This window comes from Periplaneta americana, chromosome 15 (genome assembly GCF_040183065.1).
Source record: "Periplaneta americana isolate PAMFEO1 chromosome 15, P.americana_PAMFEO1_priV1, whole genome shotgun sequence".
Lineage (NCBI taxonomy): Eukaryota > Metazoa > Arthropoda > Insecta > Blattodea > Blattidae > Periplaneta > Periplaneta americana.
In genome coordinates this window covers 100,764,888-100,785,964 of record NC_091131.1, presented here as the reverse complement: position 1 = coordinate 100,785,964, position 21,077 = coordinate 100,764,888, and the positions used below count along the sequence as shown (strand labels likewise).

The window sequence follows — 21,077 nt, the reverse complement described above, 5'->3', positions numbered from 1 at the left end:
TGTGTGTGTGTGTTGTGTGTGTGTGTGTTGTGTGTGTGTGTTTTGTGTGTGTGTGTGTGTGTTGTGTGTGTGTGTGTGTTTGTGTGTTTTGTGCGTGTGTGCGTGCGTGCGTGTGAATCAAAGTAATAAAATTTGAATAAATGTTGCCAGAATTCTTTAGGAAACCTATATCTTAAAATAGAAACTCTCTTAGAAACTTGCATTACAAAACTACTAACTGTCTCAGTCTGCCATGGGCCATGTGCGGGCTTTCTCTGTATTGACATAAACAAAGACATCGGTATTGGTTGGTTGTTAGCACTTCGAGGTCAAACTACACACATGTGGTATGTTTTCAATCAGTCTGAGTTATCCAACTGTTCTAACTAGAGATAGAATACCATTACATGATAAAATATGTCAGATATCAGTTTTTCTTTTACCGATACTTATAGGCTATATATCTGTAAAAACTGAGGACTAAATAGTCCCTAAAATAATTAATTTAAGATTTTACTAAGAAAACTTTATAAACTGTTAGGAAATAAACAAATTTTATTTAGGACTAGCTCTGATTATGTGCCATTGCGCAAGTTACTGCGTGAAGAGAAGTTATGCAGTTGTTTATGTATGCATCTGGATGTGTTGGACATTGCCTGGTAATCCAAATATCGGTATGTGGATTAGTTTTCTTTCTTTCCATTTAAATCAGCCCACCTTGACTGTCTGGCTAGCTTTTCGAGTGCTGGACCTAGAATTGATTCATGCACTCAGGTCTACGTTGGCCCATTGTACACCCTACATGCGATTATTGTTCCAGTCATGAATCGGATGATGGACCATCCTACCTCAGGATTGACAGAGCCACCTACAATAGTTATGAAGTTTTGGGAGTGGGTAGTACAGGTTTCTAATGCTGATATAGTAAGTTCTTGGAGCTTATCAGGCACTCATCAAAACGAACTGTTGAAAACACAGCTTAAATTAATTAAAAGTATTGATGCTTTATTTCAATTTGAATGGTTTTACCTGTATTATATCAGTATTTTATTGATGTACACGTCCACACCTGTGGAGTAACGATTAGCGCGTCTGGCCACGAAACCAGGTGACCTGGGTTCGATTCCCAGTCAGGGCAAGTTACCTGGTTGAGGTTTTTTCCGGGGTTTTCCCTCAACCCAATATGAGCAAATACTGGGTAACTTTCGGTGTTGAACCCCGGACTCATTTCACCGGCATTATCACCTTCATCTCATTCAGATGCTAAATAACCAGAGCTGTTGATAAAGCATCGTAAAATAATCTACGAAAATAAAAATTGATGTACACATTCATCTATTTTATAGTTATCTGCCCAGTACGCATATACTAATGCAAATATCCTATATAATGATGTCATAGTGGTATTACACATATGCAGTTTTCTTTAGTGGTATTGGAAAATACCGAATAAATACAGAGTTTAATCACTATACAGTAATTATACTGTCTCTGATTGTAACAAGGCGTTTTTGTAGTTACAGTGCATTATCTACTTAAAATGTGTGCAATATGGCTTAGTTCAGATTTTATTTAGAACAATTGTGTGTTTATATATTCTTCTTATATGTGCAGAGTCCTCTTGTCAAGTTCGAAGATTTCGTTATGTAAAGGTTCCAGCTCGTGAAATAATCTGTAAATTAGTACGTAAATTTTGGAAGACTGAAGTAGTACATATAAGAAACGTAGAAAGGAAAAAGGGTTTTGACGAAAGGCACATTGGATGCCATTGTATACTGCTTGGAAAATTTCCATTAAAAAAATTCATTATACCATTTGCCCAATTTCTTGCTCTTCATGCATAGAGCTATAAAGTTGTTGAAAGTCAAACCATACAAAATTAGTGTGTGCCAGAAGCTATACGATCCTGCCAAAAGGACTAAAATGATTTTTTAATAACTTGCATGATTATATTCTTCTCCAACAAGACTGAATTCCATCTCCACGATTAGTATTTAGTATTTAGTAGTATTTATTTATTTAACCTGGTAGAGATAAGGCCGTCGGGCCTTCTCTGCCCCTCTACCAGGGGATTACAACTATAACATGAACAATAAGATTACAATTAATATTAAATTTACAATTACAATAGGGAAATACAAGGAACTTTTTTAAGCAAGAGGGAAGATGAACATTTATCCTTTTTAGCACATGGATAATATAATATACTTTTCTGCAGGTTTCTGTGATTTGCATGTCCCAGTTGAGATTTTATCCATGTGAATGCCAAGATTTTTTACCGAAGAACTGAAAGGGATATGCACTGTACTTACTTTAACGGGGGAAATGTCGAGGTGCTTTACAGCGTCGGTTTGCCGTTTGTGTCCTAATATGATTGCTTGTGTCTTTCCAGTATTGATATTAAGATGGAATTTCTTTGTCCATGTCACAATCGAGTCAATGTCTTCGTTCAATTTGTCTATAGCGTCATTTATTCGATCTAAGCGGGAAGAGATGTAGCATTGAAGGTCGTCAGCATACAAGTGATAGTTACAATCCTTACATGAGATGTAATATCATTGACATATATTGTGAACAGCAATGGTCCGAGTACCGAACCCTGTGGTATACCTGATGTTATGTTAAGCCAGGAAGAGCTTCGATTCCCGGATACAACACATTGTTGTCTTTCCCGTAAGTAGGATTCGAACCAACTCACTGAAGTCTCTGACAAATGCAGATTTCTCAATTTATGGGTGAGCATGTCAAAATTTACAAGTTCGAAGATTTCGTTATGTAAAGGTTCCAGCTCGTGAAATAATCTGTAAATTAGTAATCATTCACGAGATAATGTTTGGTGTACCATGGCCAGAAAAAAGAATGAAATTACTGGACCATTTTTATTTTTCTTCAAGAAACAATGCCAATAGTTATGTGAATCTGACTTTACACCAGTTTTTTCAAGAGTTGGCCGAGATGGAAAGAAATGAGAGTGTCTGTCAAGTATCATGTGTGTACTAACAGGTCTCGCCTACTGGACATCCTTGACAGCGCATAGTCGTGAGCATAATGTGGCTTAGTCATCTCCTTCCAGCATCACTGAAGCTCACACATTACCTAGTAACCATTTTGTGAGATACGAAATGCTGTAAAATGAAAAGAATGGAGTGAAATGGAGAATGTTTATGGAATTAAATTTGTACCGTAGGCCTATAGTGAGAGGAAATGTTAGAAAGTATCATTCCACTCAATAACTAGGATCAAACACAAGTCACGATATAATAAATTTGCGCTGAAGTATTAAATCATGTTAGGGGCTCAAGAGAGCTTACCTACATTCTTAATCGATAAAAAAAAAGGTATTAACAAAATATGTTATTTAGTTAAGACTGCCCTATCCCTCATATTCTGCCAAGCAGGATCAGTCAGTCAATCTTCTTAATGTATCCAGCTGTTTGCTGACAACATAAAATCCACTATAGTCCACTGTAGTCTATTCATTGTTATTTTTCACGAGAAATGAGGAGCATTTTGATCCGTGTTCATTATAGATGCCTGTTGCTAGTAGACAGAGTTGGGGTGTAGTCAATATATATTGCAGGTGTAATCTTCATCTTACGATATTTGGTGACGTATGCACGTCCGTTGATGTGACATATTAATGAATTTAAATTCATTCATATATTGCAGGGCTGTGTCTTCTGCAACTGGTACCGGTACTGATGATTTAATTTACTTCTTTTGCGATTTATGGATGGACAGTATAGAAGAATGTGTTCCAGATCTTCATCATGATTATTGCAAGAGGTGCAATGCAGGATTATCAGAAATGTGAAATCGGTGTAGGTACAATTGTGTGACCTGTTCTGCCAAGCAGGATGAATAGTTTATTTTTGAAGGTTCAAGTAGGCCAGTGAAGAAACAAATGTATATCTTTGAATGGTCTGTTTTGCCTCACGATACATCCAAGAAAGATTACAAAATATAGTAGAACCTTCACATTGTATAAAAGTTGTATTTTGAAAATGAGGCTAAAAAGTTCTACAGTATAATAATTGTATCATATTCAATGTTTCAGCTATTTGCAAGGGGACTGATTCGACCTTGTAACTATGGACGTCTTCCACAAAATAAGGAAAAGAATAGATATGATGAACTAGTGGCTTGTGAGTGACATTTATCTTATTAAATGTTTCATTATGGTTGGTTTAATAGAAATAGGTTTACTTGTAAGTTAGGTTTACTTTTGGATAGACATGCTTTATAGTTTAGTCTTTATTAATAAGTCCTAGGATTATAAGAATTATTTATTTATAGTTAGACTTAATTTTGTGTTCTTTTATTGCTGTAATTATTGTAGCCTAATGTTATTGTATATTATATAGAACTGCCACTGGAAGTGCACCGAATTGCAGTGCTAATAAATATGAACATTATAATAAGCATATTGATAATTTACTAGGCAGAATTGAGCAGATTTGTAGGGTAAAATAAATTTTAGACTTGTAGAACTCTTTTTTTTTTATAGAAACATAGATATAAAATATTAAATCTTTCCAGTGAATGAAATTCCAGGGAATCATGTATATTTTATATATTGGTACTGTACCGTAATTGTATGAGCTCAAGAAGTTAATTTACGAAGGAACACATCTTTTTTATATACGGTATTTCTTATTAATAACTCTTTTTAATGCAGACATATTATAATTTTCAGATGATGATACGAGAGTGAAGCTCAAGAAGATACCAGGCGATCCGTTATCAGACTACATTAATGCAAATTACATAAATGTAAGTTCTGTTGGAATAACAAATTACAATTTTATGCGTGTGTGTAGTCCTACTTAACATTCCAAGCATTAAATATTTAAATTAAACACTTCAAATTTTTCTGACACGGTTACAGTTCAACATGGCTTCTATTTTTGGCACAACGAATTTACCACCTATATTTATTATCTTCCCCTAATGCGCTGCATAATGCTTGATGATACATCTTAGACATCAAAATATCTAGACTTTACTGATAACGATGATATATAAGTAATTTTTTATGAATTTCCAGGAAAAAAATGATAATAGCAGGTGAACAAGGTGACCAATAATTTATCAGACTATCCCTTCCAATCCACCTATCTGGAAAACTGTTATTGAAGTATCGGTATTTACGCACGTCACAATGGGAATCTGGGGGTGTTCTGTTCTGATGGCAACGTGTATTATTTCTTAATAATCTTAGTCAAGTTATGGGATGAGGATATTAATGATTTGTCAAGATACGCTACTCCATTAATGGTTCCTCTTTAAACAGAAGGATCTATACACTTCTGTTTTAGAAAGAGCGCTGTTGTGTAAAAGTCAAAACAATATAAGCATAAACATTTTTATTTACTACCATAACAACAAGTAGAGGCCACCGGCGTGGCTCAGTTGGTTAAGGCACTTGCCTGCCGGTCTGAAGTTGCGGTCGGGCGCGGGTTCGATCCCCGCTTGGGCTGATTATCTGGTTGGGTTTTTTCGAGGTTTTTCCCAACCGTAAGGTGAATTCCAGATAATCTATGGCGAATCCTCGGCCTCATCTCGCCAAATACCATCTCGCTATCACCAATTTCATCGACTCTAAATAACATAGTAGTTGATACAGCGTCGTTAAATAACCAACTAAAAAAAAACAAGTAAGGGTTTTCTATCGCACACTTCATGGCATATACGTATGTAAATTATAAATATCACTTGTCACCATACTAATGTTTCAAATCGATCCATCATGTTCATAATCTACTACTACTATTTAGTGGGATAATATGTGTTATTGTAGTGCTATAATATATTTTTTATATAACCCTACAATGCTCCCCGAGGTGACTCGTCACCTCAAATGACTCCATTTTCTTCTGTAGTTTTGTCCAATAATCTAATAATAGCTTGTGCTATTCAAAGACAATAAAAGTTTCAATAACTGTAGTGGAGGGAGGAGAGAAAAGTCGTGGGGTGACAACATACCCTAGGTGAGCAGTAATGAGTCCAAAAAAGAGTGAGCAGTCTAGGGATAAATAATGTTTTTGTCATAGTAATAAAGAAACATTGTTTATGAAACTTGTGTGTAGCATGCACTCTTTTGCGCTTGTGTAATTTCAATACTCGTCTACAGCTCATGCTGAGAATCTTTCCACCTGCGCAAAAGATTTCTACTTTCTACACAGGGTTTATAAATAACTATTGTACCGTAATGACGTGTATGTTTGAATTACGATTATTAACAACTTTCATGCCCTATTATTTTTTTGCGAATCCCCATTTGTTTTAGGGATACAATTCACCTAAATTCTACATTGCGACACAAGGTCCCAAACGCAATACTGTTTCTGATTTCTGGAGAATGATTTGGCAAGAACATGTACAAGTTATTTCTATACTGACTAATGTTGTGGAGAATGACGAGGTGAGTAAGATACTTCATTCTTTTAGTGATCTGTAGTAATTCATTATGCATGTTGGCATTCATACACATAACAATAATATGAAAAATATAATTAAACTACATTAAAGTTTATCTTGTTAGCTGGGCGCATATTAAATGATTACATTTATGTGTATATTTTGAATATCTAACAGTTAAAGAAAATAAACCACTGCGTGGATAGATTGTAGATAAATTGCAATGTGGATACAGCTATGCCAAGAGCATGTTATTGTTGATATGCAGTGCTGTGTCAGTAATTAGACACACCACAAACTGATAGTGTAAAATATTACTAAATAAAAGCATTTAAAACTTCATTTAGTTACCCAAGTTAAGAAAGGAGTGCTGAAACTATTTTGTCTTCTCGTTTCAAACATTTGTCGTATCATTTTCAGAAGTAATGCATCATTTCCTACAATTTCCATTGGGAAATGGAAGTGATGTTTTTCCTGCTTTTATTTTTCGGTCTTAACAGGATATGTGGGTTATTTTTGTACACTTTTCCTTGATTTCCTCAGTCACAAGGGGTTAGATTGGAGGATCGAGGAGGCCACACATTCCTGCTGATAATTGTATCCTTGAATACTCTATGTGCTATTATGGAATTCTGTTTTTCTGTGCTTCTAACAGGCATTTCGTGTTTATTTGATATAAGGCATAGCCAAATATTTGTTTAGCTGACTCTGAGATTGGTAACATATAGACTATTGGTGGAATGTACCTATATGTGAAGTAATTTATATGTTAATCATGAATTATTTTTGCTAAAATATTTTAATGATAGAACACTGAGCTCTGTTTCCAAGACATATTTTCAAAACAGTATTTTAGATAATTTCTAATTTTCTTAGTATGAGTTTCAGCTATGGAAAGCAATTTTGTATCTCATGTGAGCTAGACAGAACAGTGTTAAAGAAATAATATCAACTCTCTAGGTTCTGTTTGCTATTACAGTAATTTCAGTAGATTTACATTTTGTCTTTAAATATAAACTACATGATGTTTCCCGTAAAGTTTTTCGTCTATTATCTATTTGGAGTTTTGTTGTACTGAAGAAGTTGGTTTTACCATATAAGTTAACTGTTGATTTATAATCGTTCAAGCTATGTTTCCTTGTGACTTACGTTAGCTAAGAGGAGTGTCCTTATCAAGAAGCCCCTACTGCGACCCTTAGTTACTCGACTGTCCGTCATTCATCCATATGAAGCCAGTTATATAGACCAATTTATTACCGACAGAGTTGTTGCTCAGTGTTCACCATAGGAGGCTGGTCTAAGTTACACCCGCAATGAAATGAGATGATAACGATTTATTGGGATGCCACAGGGGAATCTAAGCTTCTGGAGAAACCCTTGTGTTACTTGAACCATGGACTTGCCCAATACAAGTTATAAATCGGGGGTATGCCGGGAATGGTTTAGAATACCAATTAAATTTCGTATTTTGCTCGTCTTTTAGTCATCGTTTTATCATCACTTTCATTACTATTGTTATTATTGATGACTTGGAGTATGATACTTTAATTTGACTTTCATTTCAGGTAAAATGTGAACCGTACTGGCCAGAGTCCGGAGAGGAAATCACTTATGGTTCCATAACTATTAAAAACGAGTCCAGCAAAGTTTTTGCTGACTACACTTTTAGAATACTAAGTGTCACGTGTGAGGGTAAGATGAGGAAGGTAATATATTGAAACACATTAATTTAATTTCTTGATGAACGTAAACCATTAAACAATATAGTTATGGCCACAAAATAGCCAAACGATAATTTATATACAAAAAGTATATATATATATATATATATATATATATATATATATATATATATATATATATATATATCATGAATAAAAGAAAATGTTTTCAAAACACAGAATATCGAAATTTCAAGTGAATAATAATAGTTCTTAATTTGTAATAACCAAAGCAAAAGCTTTTCTTTACAGTAATTTCATTTAGAGTGTGTTTGAAATTAATGTTAGCCACCAGTGTGGCTCAGGCAATAGCATGTTTGTCTTCTGACCCGGAGTTGCACTCGGGTATGGGTTCGATTCCTGCTTGGACTATTATTACCTGGTTGGATTTTTTCGTGGTTTTCCCCAACCATAAAGCGAATGTCAGGTAATATATGGCAAGTATTATTTTTTTTAAGTAGGATTTTATGATGCTTTATTAACAGCTTAAGTTATTTAGCATCTGAATGAGATGAAGGTGATAATGCCGGTGAAATGAGTCCGGGATCCATCACCGAAAGTTACCCAGCATTTGCTCATATTGGGTTGAGGGAAAACCCCGGAAAAAACCTCATCCAGGAATCGAACCTGGACCACCTGGTTTCGCAGCCAGACGTGCTAGCCGTTACTCCACAGTTGTGGACTATATGGCAAATCCTCGGCTTCATATCGCCAAATACCATCTTGCTATCACCAATTTCATCGATGCTAAATAACCTAGTTGATACAGCGTCATTAAATAACCAAGTAAAAGAAAAAGACGTTAATGTTGGCTACGTGATAATGATGACAATGATCAAAATAATAGCTGTAATGATACAAATTATTTCATTTAGAATTACTTAACTAATATGTCTGTAATCAAAATATAATGTCGGCTTAGAGTGTAAACCTGCTAACTGCCAAAAAGAAAATTTTGCAAATGAAGCATAAAACTGGTTTAAATTAACTCTGAAAATTGAGAACCAAATTCGAAGTACAGGTACAAATACCACCTGTATTTAGGATTTGGTCCTAAACTTTCAGAGTTAATTTAAACTTAATTTTTTGCTTCATTTATAAAATTTTCTTTTTGGCAGTTAGCAGGTTTACACTCTAAGCCGATAATAAGTATGATTGTTTCATTTGTATTACAGAAAATATAAACAAAGATATTCAGAGAACTATGGTATTAATACAAGAAAACACCTATGCTACAATTTTTCATTGGATTTACATAATTTATTAGAAATTTGATTATATTAGTAAAATTTTAATGATTTGACTTACTTGTCTAATCTTAGTAACTAATTTCAGTCTTAAAATTTTTAGTGAGTTTGAATCTGGCGGACCATTAGCAAAATAGCCTGACACTCACGTTAAAATCCTAGCAAGTGCAAGTGGAATTTTTTTGTGGAAATAAAACAGTGTTGGAGCAGATTTTCTTGGGATAGGCGTATCCCCTGCCATCATCCATAAAATGAACTGGATTAGCAAAACTGTACTGACATTGTGATATGCTCAAGTACCGGTACTGGATTGGATTGGAGGATGAGACAAATTCACACTCACTCAGGCCACCTATATAGGCCTATTCTACTATCTTCTTAACAGCTTCTTTGTGTTTCTAACTTCTTAAGCCATTCAAAGATGCTAGACGAATTTGAGGATGTTGGAGATCATCTGCTGTTGATTGTCATGTCAGGTCAGAAATTTCCCAGCACAAGTCCCCTAAGTTTGCGAGCATAGGATAGTGACAGAATTGTTCTATTTCACTTTATAAATTGCATCCACGACAGTCACGATCATCAGCTAAACCCAGTCCATATAAGGGCTCATTCAATTATCTGTTAAAATCTTTACAGTTAATTGCATAATGTGTCTACGAATTTGATGATTGATGAAAAACACAGCAAATTACCCATCCATGAGAGAGACTCACATATGTACCGGTATGTATTTATTTACATTGCAAATGAGCAAACACCCGGTGGCACTGGTGGCAGTTATATATATAACTAGGGCTAAGTCTCACACACACACACACTGTCTCCTCTCCCCTTTTCCCTGTCTCTCTCTCTCTCTCCCCCTCCCTCCCTCTCTCTCTCCCCCTCCTTCCCTCTCTCTCTCCCCCTCCCTCCCTCTCTCTGCCCCCTTCTCTCTAGCTCTCTCTTCCTTACCCTCTAACCCTTCTCCCTATTCTCTCTGTGCGCTCTTGTGTATGTGTGGGGCATATTATTTGTAATATTTTCGTTAATTTTATAGTGGATGAAGGTAACCCCTATAACAGTTCGACATAGAAACAAAAGTACAGTACTGGTATTAGTTTTATTTGTCATTCCACCGCTTTGCAATAGTGGTCAGCATATCTGACTGTGAAACTAACTGATCTGGGATCGAATCCTGGTTGAGACAAGTTGCTGGTTGGGGTTTTTCCGGGATTTTCCCTCAACTCATTAAGAGAAAATACTGAGTAACTTCGGTGCTAGACTCTGGGTTCATTTCGTTTTCATTATCACCTTCATCTTCATCCATCTTGGCTACTTCCATATTCACATGTCATCCTATCATACAGGTCTAACAGAATCCTATCTAATGGGTGCCTCAACCTCAAAACAGGATTCTTCATCATAATCGAATCGCCAAAAAGTAGGCAGAGACACAAATGGCTACACGTCAACAAGCACAACTTTAGAAAAAAAAGAAAAGAATTTTATTTGTGATTAAATGTTCTTATATTACCGGTATAACGAAAACTCGTCTGGTTACTGTAAATGTCTCATATTCTTTACAATAGTTTTTATATTTGTGTAAAACAAAAAATGTTCTAATGAAAGTAAATTACATCCTAGTAATAGGTTTCTGTATCAAGTGAGTTTATTTTTTAGGTTAACCACCTCCATTTTAACTGGCCAGAGAATGGTGTTCCACTTTATCCTCAGTCTCTGGCATCATATCTTAAGCGACTGTTGATCACACAACCAGGAAGAGGTCCAATTGTAGTGCATTGCAGGTATGTATCTTTTCGTCCTATATTTTACTTTTATTTTTACCAGCCACAAACTTCTATTTAGAGTTGAATTAACCGGTACCATTTTATGCAATGCTCTTTTCTATAGCTCTTTTGCTGGTCGTTTACTATCTGAAGCATAGTGCTTACTCTTTGACACTTTCTAATGCCAGAGACTTGAAAAAATGTTGTATGTATACATTTGAAGAGTCCACTGCAAGAATGATGGATGCCACTTTCTTGTCGAAAATGAACCAAGACTGTCAATGCATAGCTTAAGACATATAGAATGTACATAGAGAGTTATATGGCATTAACACTGATAGTCATTGTCCAGTAATGATCGGAAAATCACAGTTAAGCTTTGAGCGCTAAGCATTTCAAACTTTCAATTGCTTCTCCTGCAAAATGTATTCCAAATGACATCCATCATTCTTGCAGTGGACTCTTCATTTATTTACACTGCAAATGGGTAAATACCCGGTGGCAGTGGTAACTAATTACACTCAATAACGACAATTAATAATAATAATAATAATAATAATAATAATATAATATTAACAGGGAGCAACCTAAATTAAATGAAGCATGATTATCTTAATCTTACGATGTTTGGTGACGTATACACGTCCGTTGATGTGACATATTAATGAATTTAAATACTATTATAGTCACAATCATGCCATGGTATGAAAGAAAAATTTCACAACCTCGAGCGGGAATCGAACCTGCGACTTCCTGTTCTCAGTGGTAGAGCGCCTGACCGGAGAACAGGAAGTCGCAGGTTCGATTCCCGCTCGAAGTTGTGAAATTTTTCTTTCATACCATGGCATGATTGTGACTATAATAGTATTTAAATTCATTAAGCATGATTACTTAAAATAACGAAGTACCTTTCAACACTACACTCAGTTCGCTCCCAACTCACTTACTGCAGTGAAACTACGACACATTTTACTGACACTATTCTGATTTCACTAATGCTTCAAAAACATTTCACTGTTCAAATACTTTGCATTACCGGTACCACTATAAACTATAAAACTTCACTGATACAAACACACTTCACTGACACAACACATTTCTTCACTGATGCAACACTTCAAATAACAAATCATCAATTACACCCTTATTATTCCATAGAATCGTACTTACTATATTAACCTCAAAATCGCTAACCTAGACCTAATTGCAAGCTATTTTATCTCGTTCACTATAACTCGCACTCTTTCACTATAAATCAATCTCTTTTCTCTGCCACTATAATAACTCTCAGAATTTGCTTTGAAGCTCACTGCACTTTCACTACAACACACTGCACACCCAATATAAATCACTGGAGATTCATTATGTTTCTCTGCTAATTCAGAAAGATTAGTTAAAATTTTGATAAGAGTTCTTGTCACAGAGTGTTATAATAACAATGTGAGTTGTTATAATATGTCATAGGTAAACATAGGTAAGTTAACAGTTAATCTAATTAAGTATGGGTTCTAAAATTAAGCCCCTGTCTCATTCCAGTGCTGGAGTTGGAAGAACAGGCACCGTCATTCTTGCAGATATTTGTCTCCGTATGGCTGCAGCTGAAGGTTATGTAGATGTATTGAGCTTCCAGCAACAAATCAGAGAACAACGGTCTGATATGGTGTACAACTTAGTATGTATACTGTATATCTTGTATTAAAAATAATTATATTCATATATGTTATTGATTTTACGCTATTAAATATTCATATCCAAGTGTTTTGGTCAAGTCATACAGAATTCACTTAAAACTGTAAAATAATATAGATAAATAAGGCTTAGTAGCTTGTGTTCTATCTAAAAAATCGTCTACTCATCGTAATATAAGTCTTCCAACAAACGTCGTCCACCAAATGGTATGTTTTGTAAAATCAGTAACATTCTAGGTGCATCCATACCTTCTATAGATTGAAACCACAATTGATTAATTTGCTCAGTTTTGTTTCCCAAGTTAAAGATGGTCAATTGCTGTCTGATGTTGGTACTGTAGATGTGGTCATGTAAGTATACTTAATCCATTATTTGCCTAAAGAACTGCATCTCTGCAGATTCAAATTTTCTTTTCCATCATTTCTTCAGAATCCAGTTTTCGCAACCACAAATAAGAAAATTTATTTTTACCATTAACACCATTTAATGATACCGCTAATGCTTTGTAGAAGTGTGTTACATTATTTCTATTAACACAAACTTTTTATGTGAAGAATATTAAACCCTTAAAGTACCTACCAGTATACAAAATCTATATTTGTAGGAAATGTGGGATGCATGTTTAGTCATCACCTTACATTCTGCTGGACATTGGAATATATCAGTCCCCTAACTGCCCATTGTGCAACTCAAACCAAGAAATGGATTCGGAACACCTCAAAATCTGTGCTTCATTGGCTGGTCATGATAATATCTTTGAAAAATATTGGAGTGCAAGAGGTCAAATGACTTTATTGTCAAACGCCTGGCATTAGAAAACAACAACAACATTCTGCTGGACTGCCCAGGTTGAAGCCACATGAGGCATAGATACTTTGGGAAACACATGTTGCCTCCAGAGGAAATTCAGAAAATGAAACTCAGTTGGTCATCTACTGCAGTCTCCTGGGTTGATTTCTAATTTATGGGATGCACAATTGGTCATTCGTGCCTAAGTACTCTAGTAGTACCGGTAATAACTGCCTATGAGCTGGAAGATCCTAGGTATTGGCAGTTTGTTTTCTTTGCCGAAACTTCCAGAATGGCCCCAGCGTTCACTCAGTCTCCTCTCAAATTGAGTACTAGAGGCCTGTTTCACCATTAAACTTCTCAGCTTTTTACTTTGCAATTTGCACTCTTCTTTGTAGTTTCTGTTCCACTACTGTATCACTTTTCAAAACTGGCTCGCAAAGTGAGAAGGAAAAGTAGAGGAACTTTTCAAATATATTATTACTTTTGTTCCACCATTACAATAATTTTGAAGTGCAAAGTCATATGCTGAAAAATGAATGGGATTTTTGCAAAGAGTCGAGCCTCTTTGCCATTAAGATCAAATTCATTATATTCAGTCTATTTTTGCTTTGGATTCAATATAATTTAGAGAAGAAATATCATATGAAGAGAACATTTACTATTAAGTGATTCAAGTGACAAAGAACCCAAAAAGAGTAGGTGTATAAAGTCAGGATAAATTTCCATAACTTAACTTATATTTGTCCCAATTTTGTGAATGTTTTCGGATTACGCCAACTCAAACAGATTCTTGAAAGAATTGGGCCTGGAACCAAATTTAAGAAGTTTCTCTGTTTCATCTAAATAACAATTATTAATTACTCGTATGTCTTTATTGGCTAGGAAACAGAGTTCAACAACATAGAGTTGCAAAGACTTTGCTTGAAAAGTGCAGAGCAGTCTCTAATTTGTGGAGGAACAAGAAGATTTTTCACTCTTAAAAGTTGAAAAGTGACAAGTGAAATGTTTCGAAGTTGCAAAGTTTAATGGTGGAATAGGCCCCAGATTTTTCCCTGGATTAAAAGGTGGTTGGAGCATGTGCCAACCATATCACCTCATTCTAGTGCTGTGGTCATGGAAGCGTGGAACTATATTGCCATACCTCCCAAGCGCTTTCATGGCGCTTAAGGGAATACCTTTACCTTTGCTAAATGAAATGAAAGTGTGAAATGCTCTATGATGTTGTTGTTGTTATTGTTGTTGTTGTTGTTTTAACAACACTGAATGTAGGTACAGAGTGTATTTTCCAAAATACCTGTACTGGTATTTACTTTTATGAGAGAGAAATCAGTAACACGGTATTATATAATTATGATAGGCCCAATGCAAAATTTCATATTATTATAGCTGTCTCTCTAACAGTGTAGCATACATTTCTTTGTGTCAACACAGTGTTTCTTTCTATGTTCATCATCTTTGATCAACTTTGAATGATATTGTATTATTAGTTCAACATGATTTGGAGCAATAATTATTTGTTAATTATATGTACCGGTTTCTCAAATAATCGAAAAATCTTTGTGACAAAAGTTCTAGAACTCGAAAATATGTATACAGTTCATTAATGTTTAAATAGTGTAAAATTAACAGTTTAAAATGTAATCTAGTTTTCATAAATTATTTTCTTTAAGTAGTCTTCTCAAATAAAATTGCTGCCACCAGCATTAATGCTATCAATGTTAACAAAAAGTTATATACTGCTATAAAAGTTAGTTTTTAAGAGCGTAGTCAGCAAATATATGACAATGACATGGCATTCTTTATGTTATAATTCGATAGAATTAAGTGTGATGTGTGCTGTTCTTACTCAGAATCAGTACAAGTTGGTTCACTTGGTACTGCTAGAGAGTCTGGTGGCTGAACAAACAAGCATCCCGTGTGATGGAAAATTCGAGAGCTGTGTGGAAGAACTGTATCAATCTGGCACTCTGCTTCGACAATTCAATCGTCTGCATGATCTCAGATGGCAGGATGAAGCTCTAAAACCTACAACATGTCACTCAAGTCATCTTCCAGCCGATAAGTTCAAATTTAAGAACAGATATCAGCATATTGTACCTGGTAGGTATTTATTATGAATTATATAATTCTGTAAAGTACAAACTTTTTACAGAAAATAAATTGTTTTTAGATTGGATGATTCATTTTATAGGTACCGTATACTATTTTCGTTTTAATATTGGTACCAGTACTGGTTTTATGACGTGTTTTACAACCTAATATTCTAATTAGAATGATGATATAGGAGGTTATGTTGGAAGAGTTTAGTTAAGATACAGTTTGTTCTGTGTCTGATGAATGCGAAAGCATGACTGTTTTAAGTTAATGGGTATTCTTGTATTTTTAAGGAACAACTGGCAGAATATTCATCTCCAAATTTCCACATAAGGACGGAAACTCTGATTATATAAATGCAGTGTCAGTAGATGGATTTAAAGTTAAGGATCAGTTTGTGGCTACACAGTTTCCACTACCATCAACAGTTGGTGATTTCTGGAGACTCATTGACGAGAAAAACGTCTCACTCATCGTTGTACTGAATGAACTGGATGAACAAATTAAGGTCAGTTGACACACTTTTATTGTCGTTATAGATTTGGAAGAAACTATTATGCTTTGGAGGAATAAACTATAAAAATTAATATAAATATATGAATTAATATCTCTTACCTAAGAATAAATTAAAAACAAATAAATAATAAATATAGTTTATAAATTTAGTAACACATGTTCTTTTGTCATTTATCTCTTTTTGTATGGTAATTGCTGAAGTGAAAATTTAATCATCATAGTTATAGTTATATTTTAATATGGAGATAAATTATTATATAAAATTGTGTTACTGGTACTTTATCTTGCACACCATTTGTCTTCATAATTATTAGACGATTTGCAGAATTCTGAAAGTATTTTACCAAGAATCTAATTTGATTCTTGGGTGATTTTGTGACTTTTTTGTTGAAAATCAATCATGTCACTATTTCATCTGATTGTATAGTTTGCGAGTACTGGATATTGTTAAAGTAAATAGTGAAATACGAGTAACGAATAAGTATTTAGCTCCTTATTTTAAACATGACGGACCATTAGCCGAATGACAAGAGCATCAGATTTTAAATCCTTGTGAGTTTATACGGAATTTTTGGTGGGCGAGAACGATATTAGGAGTAGACTTTTATGGGTTTCTTCAGTCTTACCTGTCAACATTCCTCTAATATTGTTCCGTTATCAGAGGTAGTAATAATAATAATAATAATTGTGCAACATGGATTCACCTCACTGTGATGAACAATGAGCAATGTTGAAGGAAGCAAAAATATAATTTAGTTTAATGCATTACTTTTAAGGAGACTTTTGGTCATTGACCTAATTCAAAGCGTCCACGGTTTCCCATACATTTATTTTACACAAGGACTAACACAGTAAAAATTGTTTTGTTGTACAGAAATTTTTCTTGGCATTATCTCCTCTTCCATCAAAATTAGTTTTTCGTTTTTGCAAAATATGTCAGTTGACACCATCTAGTATGTACGTTCACGAGTTTTTTGTTGTGGTATATGCCTAACATTGTTATTGAATACGATGAGCATAACTCACTGCTTGCCTTTTTGGTGGAAGAAGAGTCTTTGTCCTCAGAAGCTTGAAAACGTGTGTTCAAAGTTCTCTGTTATATTAAGAAATGAAAGAGATTCTCTGCCATAAGCAGAGTTTAAACATTTCTGCACTAGACTCTTTATTTATTACTTCCTAGAAAATAATATATTATCCTGAAATATCAAGTTTACCCAAATACGAAATGAACGTCTATAAATTTTTAACATTTCTTATATTATTTCGGTTCTTATTTTCACTTCAAACTAACTCCTGTCTCCTACCCAGTTTAATTAATTGATATAATTAAATATGTGTAGTTACTTTGTATGCATAAAATATTTAAAGTTATTTGTAGCTTTTTCTGAAAACAGAGCTAGCTGTAGAAATTTATCATTCTGCTTCTTTTTTTTTTTTTTTTTCTCCTAATTTTGGCATTCGAGTACAGGTAATATTTCTCATTTTCAGAATGTGTGCAAGTTCTGGCCCACAGAAGAAAATCCCAGTCTGAACGCTGTACCTTATCTTTCTATCAGGTGTAAGCAACAATGTGATCATGCAAACTGGACAACATTCAGTATTACCATTATGAACTGTTACGCTACAGTGAGTATAAATTTCTTATTATGGCAGAATACTGTTTTTTTCTAGCACTATATGATTTTTATCCTCAGGGTAGAGGAGATGGCCTCCAGATTTGGAGGGTATCTGCGAAAATATTGAATAAGCAGTCGCAGAAGCTGATAACGGGTGGTCCTCCAGCTTGGAGGTTGGGCAAAGTATTAACAACCCATCATCGTAAAAAAACAGCTTGTTATGAAACCCCGAAATGAGACTGATTCTCTGGCACAACCACAGCGCACGTATGGGCGAATCCAGAAATGCATATAGAGTGTTAGTTGGAAGGCCAAAGGAAAAAGACCTTTGAGGAGGCCGAGAAGTAGATAGGGGGATAATATTAAAATGGATTTGAAGGAGGTGGGATATGATGGTAGGGACTGGATTAATCTTGCTCAGGATAGGGATTGATGGCGGGCTTATGTGAGGGTGACAATGAACCTCCGGGTTCTCTAAAAGCCATGTAAATAAATATATGATTTTTATTTCGACATATTGAAGAAAATTGAGTACATTAGGTATAAGGAGCTTAAGAAGATATCACTGCAAATACTACATTTTATTGTAGGCTTATACTTTTCAGTTAATATTTTTGCTTATGTATGTTATGCATGTAGTTGTTAGAAATGGACATGGACTTAATCCATGCGCTTGAGAAGTTAAGAGTGTGAGCAAAACAGCAGATAGGTCGAGTGCAAAGACCATTCTACATGGTCGAGTGATACTCTTAGATTGTTTAGATTTTGAAGTGTTCATGCAGCACAGATTTTATAAAATACTTTTACTACATACCAATCTAATTTTTTCATTGATTCTCACTGGTATAATTACTCAAAACATTACAGTTTCCTCTCACATTGAATAATTGAACTCGTTTTGAAGTTAGAGGTGCATTCATTATATTTCCACTAGGTGTTTCTAAAAAAATGAGCAATGCCTTTGCGTATATTAATAAGTATGATAACATAACATTTCGTACAGCACACTTTTATTTGTGCCCTATTTTGCTTTATTTTATATTCTTCCCTGAAAGAACACGGTTGTTGCCTGGTCTAATAATTACTATAAAAGTTAAGTCCTTTATTTTTTGCAACACTTCATATTTGCAATCTTTGGCATAAACTTTGCTTGCTGCACATTATCACTCAGCTGTATTTACGTCCAATCAGAAGAGTTTTATGGATCGAGTACATGTATACAGATATTCATTAGTACACTATTGTTTACCTATTCGTTTATTTTTAAGCAGTTCTATTTAACGTAATTGGATGTAAAGAAAGAAACAAATAAATTAATTAATAATAATAATAATAATAATAATAATAATAATAATCCACCAACTAGGCCTATATTGTAGGTCAATTGATCTGTTTTGTTTCAAAATGAATCTTCCCATTCTTTTCATGAGCATCCAAATTCTCGAAGTCAATAAAAAGTTTTAAATGTATGGGTTACCAAGTCCCTCTACAATTATTTACTAATGGGACTGTTTTTTCTTCCTTCGACTTCTTCTTCCCTCAAGCAGGCTGTTGTTACATTCAATGTGAATGTCCAGTCTAGCCAAATGTCAGTTCATAACGAAATATTTCCTGCTTGAGGATGGAGACATTCATTTCTTCCTACTCTAACGAGATCATTAGTAAACAGAATGAATCTTGTATACCAACAGTTACAGGACCTCTAGAGCCATTTCTGCCACAAGTGTGTTATCATCTTTCACCTCAAAGAGGAATGATTGGAAGTTTTCTTTCATCAAACAGTAGGGCTAAATGACACTTCTTCTTCTCTTCATTACTTTGATTAATATAGTATAGGAGGAATAATACTAATAGCAGGTTACTTCTTTCAGAATACAGATAATGAGAAAAAAGTGAACATCTTGCATCTTAAGGGATGGAAGAGTGATGAGGAACTTCCACCATCTGCTTTCGTCATTCTCGAACTCTGGCAGGAGGCAGAGCGACTGTACAATGGCAATGGACCAATTGTTGTTACGTGCCTGTAAGTTGTCTGATTCTGGATAGTTTTTGTTACATAAGTGTACATTTTATCGTGAACAAAAGTATTGCCGAGGAAGTTTTTATTGAGGTAACTTCATATTTATCTATCACAATTAAAAAAAAATTCACGGTCGTCATCAAAGAGATAGTAGCAAAAGGATACTACTACCTTATTAAGGTTTCTCACGTACAACGCAACTCAAGGTCTCTGGCATTGCTCGGAAAGCATTAGCTTGGCAGAAAGGCAGCACTGACAAATTGCACAGCTGGCGGCCTTTCCCGTTTCTCGTAACAAGATTAGTCTTGCAGGCGCCTTAGCTGTAAATAGTGCATATTACTCAACCTCGTTCAGTTTCGTTTGTTGTGTGATTGAGTACACGTTTGTTCATTCTTACTGTGTGTTGTTTCGTTCACTATGTTATAACTACAGAGCAACGTGTGTTTATTGTGTTAAACTATGCAAGAACAGAGCCGTATGTGGAATGTCAGCTTGCTTTTATACAGAAATTTCCTGGAGTACATATTTCCAATAAATCGACAATATGCAGATTATTAGAAAAATTTAAAGAGACTGGATCCGTGTTAAACCTAAAAGAAACTAGAAAACCAAGCGTTCTAACCAAGCAAAAATTAGACGAGATAGGAGCTGCCGTAGAAAATAGTCCAATAAAATCGTTGCCTCGTTTAGCATTTCAGTGATTGTGATTTCAACAATTTCAGCCGAAATTCGTTAAGTGTTTAATAACGTGTTCAAAAGGTATTAGACTTCTCTAGCAGCCGAGGGACATCATTTTAGGCACCTTCTGTAAATAAAGCTGTAAGCTTAATCTAGTCACATTATTAGTTTACGCACAACTCAGGGGAGACAAACCAGGCTGTGACACGGCAACTGTGCTAGGCTTATGCAGTAAACATGCTGTGGGAGATGTGGGCAGGCGATTGCGTCATACGTGATAAACTCTGTACAAAGTTTCACGGATCAAATAACCACAGAAAATGTTACAGATGGCACCGACAACTTCATATTTGGATGTGACGCCATAAGAGCAAAAGTAGTGCAGTAATAATGTAGCACAGAAGTAACAGTAAAACGAAGTTATAAAATGGACTTTTTTTTTTATTTTATTGGGTTATTTTACGACGCTGTATCAACATCTAGGTTATTTAGCGTCTGAATGATATGAAGGTGATAATGGTGGTGAAATGAGTCCGGGG

At 34.9% G+C, this 21,077-nt stretch overlaps 1 protein-coding gene across 7 annotated transcripts in view; it reads left to right on the top strand.

Annotated features, from left to right (window-relative positions):
- The window catches only part of LOC138715219 (receptor-type tyrosine-protein phosphatase T-like), a 154,858-nt gene that overhangs the window by 74,780 nt on the left and 59,001 nt on the right, over positions 1–21,077 (top strand). For 6 of the 7 annotated variants that reach the window (XR_011336189.1, XM_069847903.1, XM_069847902.1 and 3 more), the window contains 10 exons: positions 4,037–4,124; positions 4,676–4,752; positions 6,269–6,403; positions 7,965–8,105; positions 11,027–11,151; positions 12,670–12,805; positions 15,465–15,714; positions 16,002–16,216; positions 17,713–17,850; positions 19,712–19,863. Coding sequence is in view for 5 of the 7 variants with exons in the window: in XM_069847903.1 (XP_069704004.1) it covers positions 4,037–4,124; positions 4,676–4,752; positions 6,269–6,403; positions 7,965–8,105; positions 11,027–11,151; positions 12,670–12,805; positions 15,465–15,714; positions 16,002–16,216; positions 17,713–17,850; positions 19,712–19,863 (1,457 nt within the window). In the remaining 2 variants the exon portion in view is untranslated. The remainder of the gene's footprint in view (positions 1–4,036; positions 4,125–4,675; positions 4,753–6,268; positions 6,404–7,964; positions 8,106–11,026; positions 11,152–12,669; positions 12,806–15,464; positions 15,715–16,001; positions 16,217–17,712; positions 17,851–19,711; positions 19,864–21,077) is intronic. The other variant, XR_011336190.1, reaches the window with a different exon arrangement.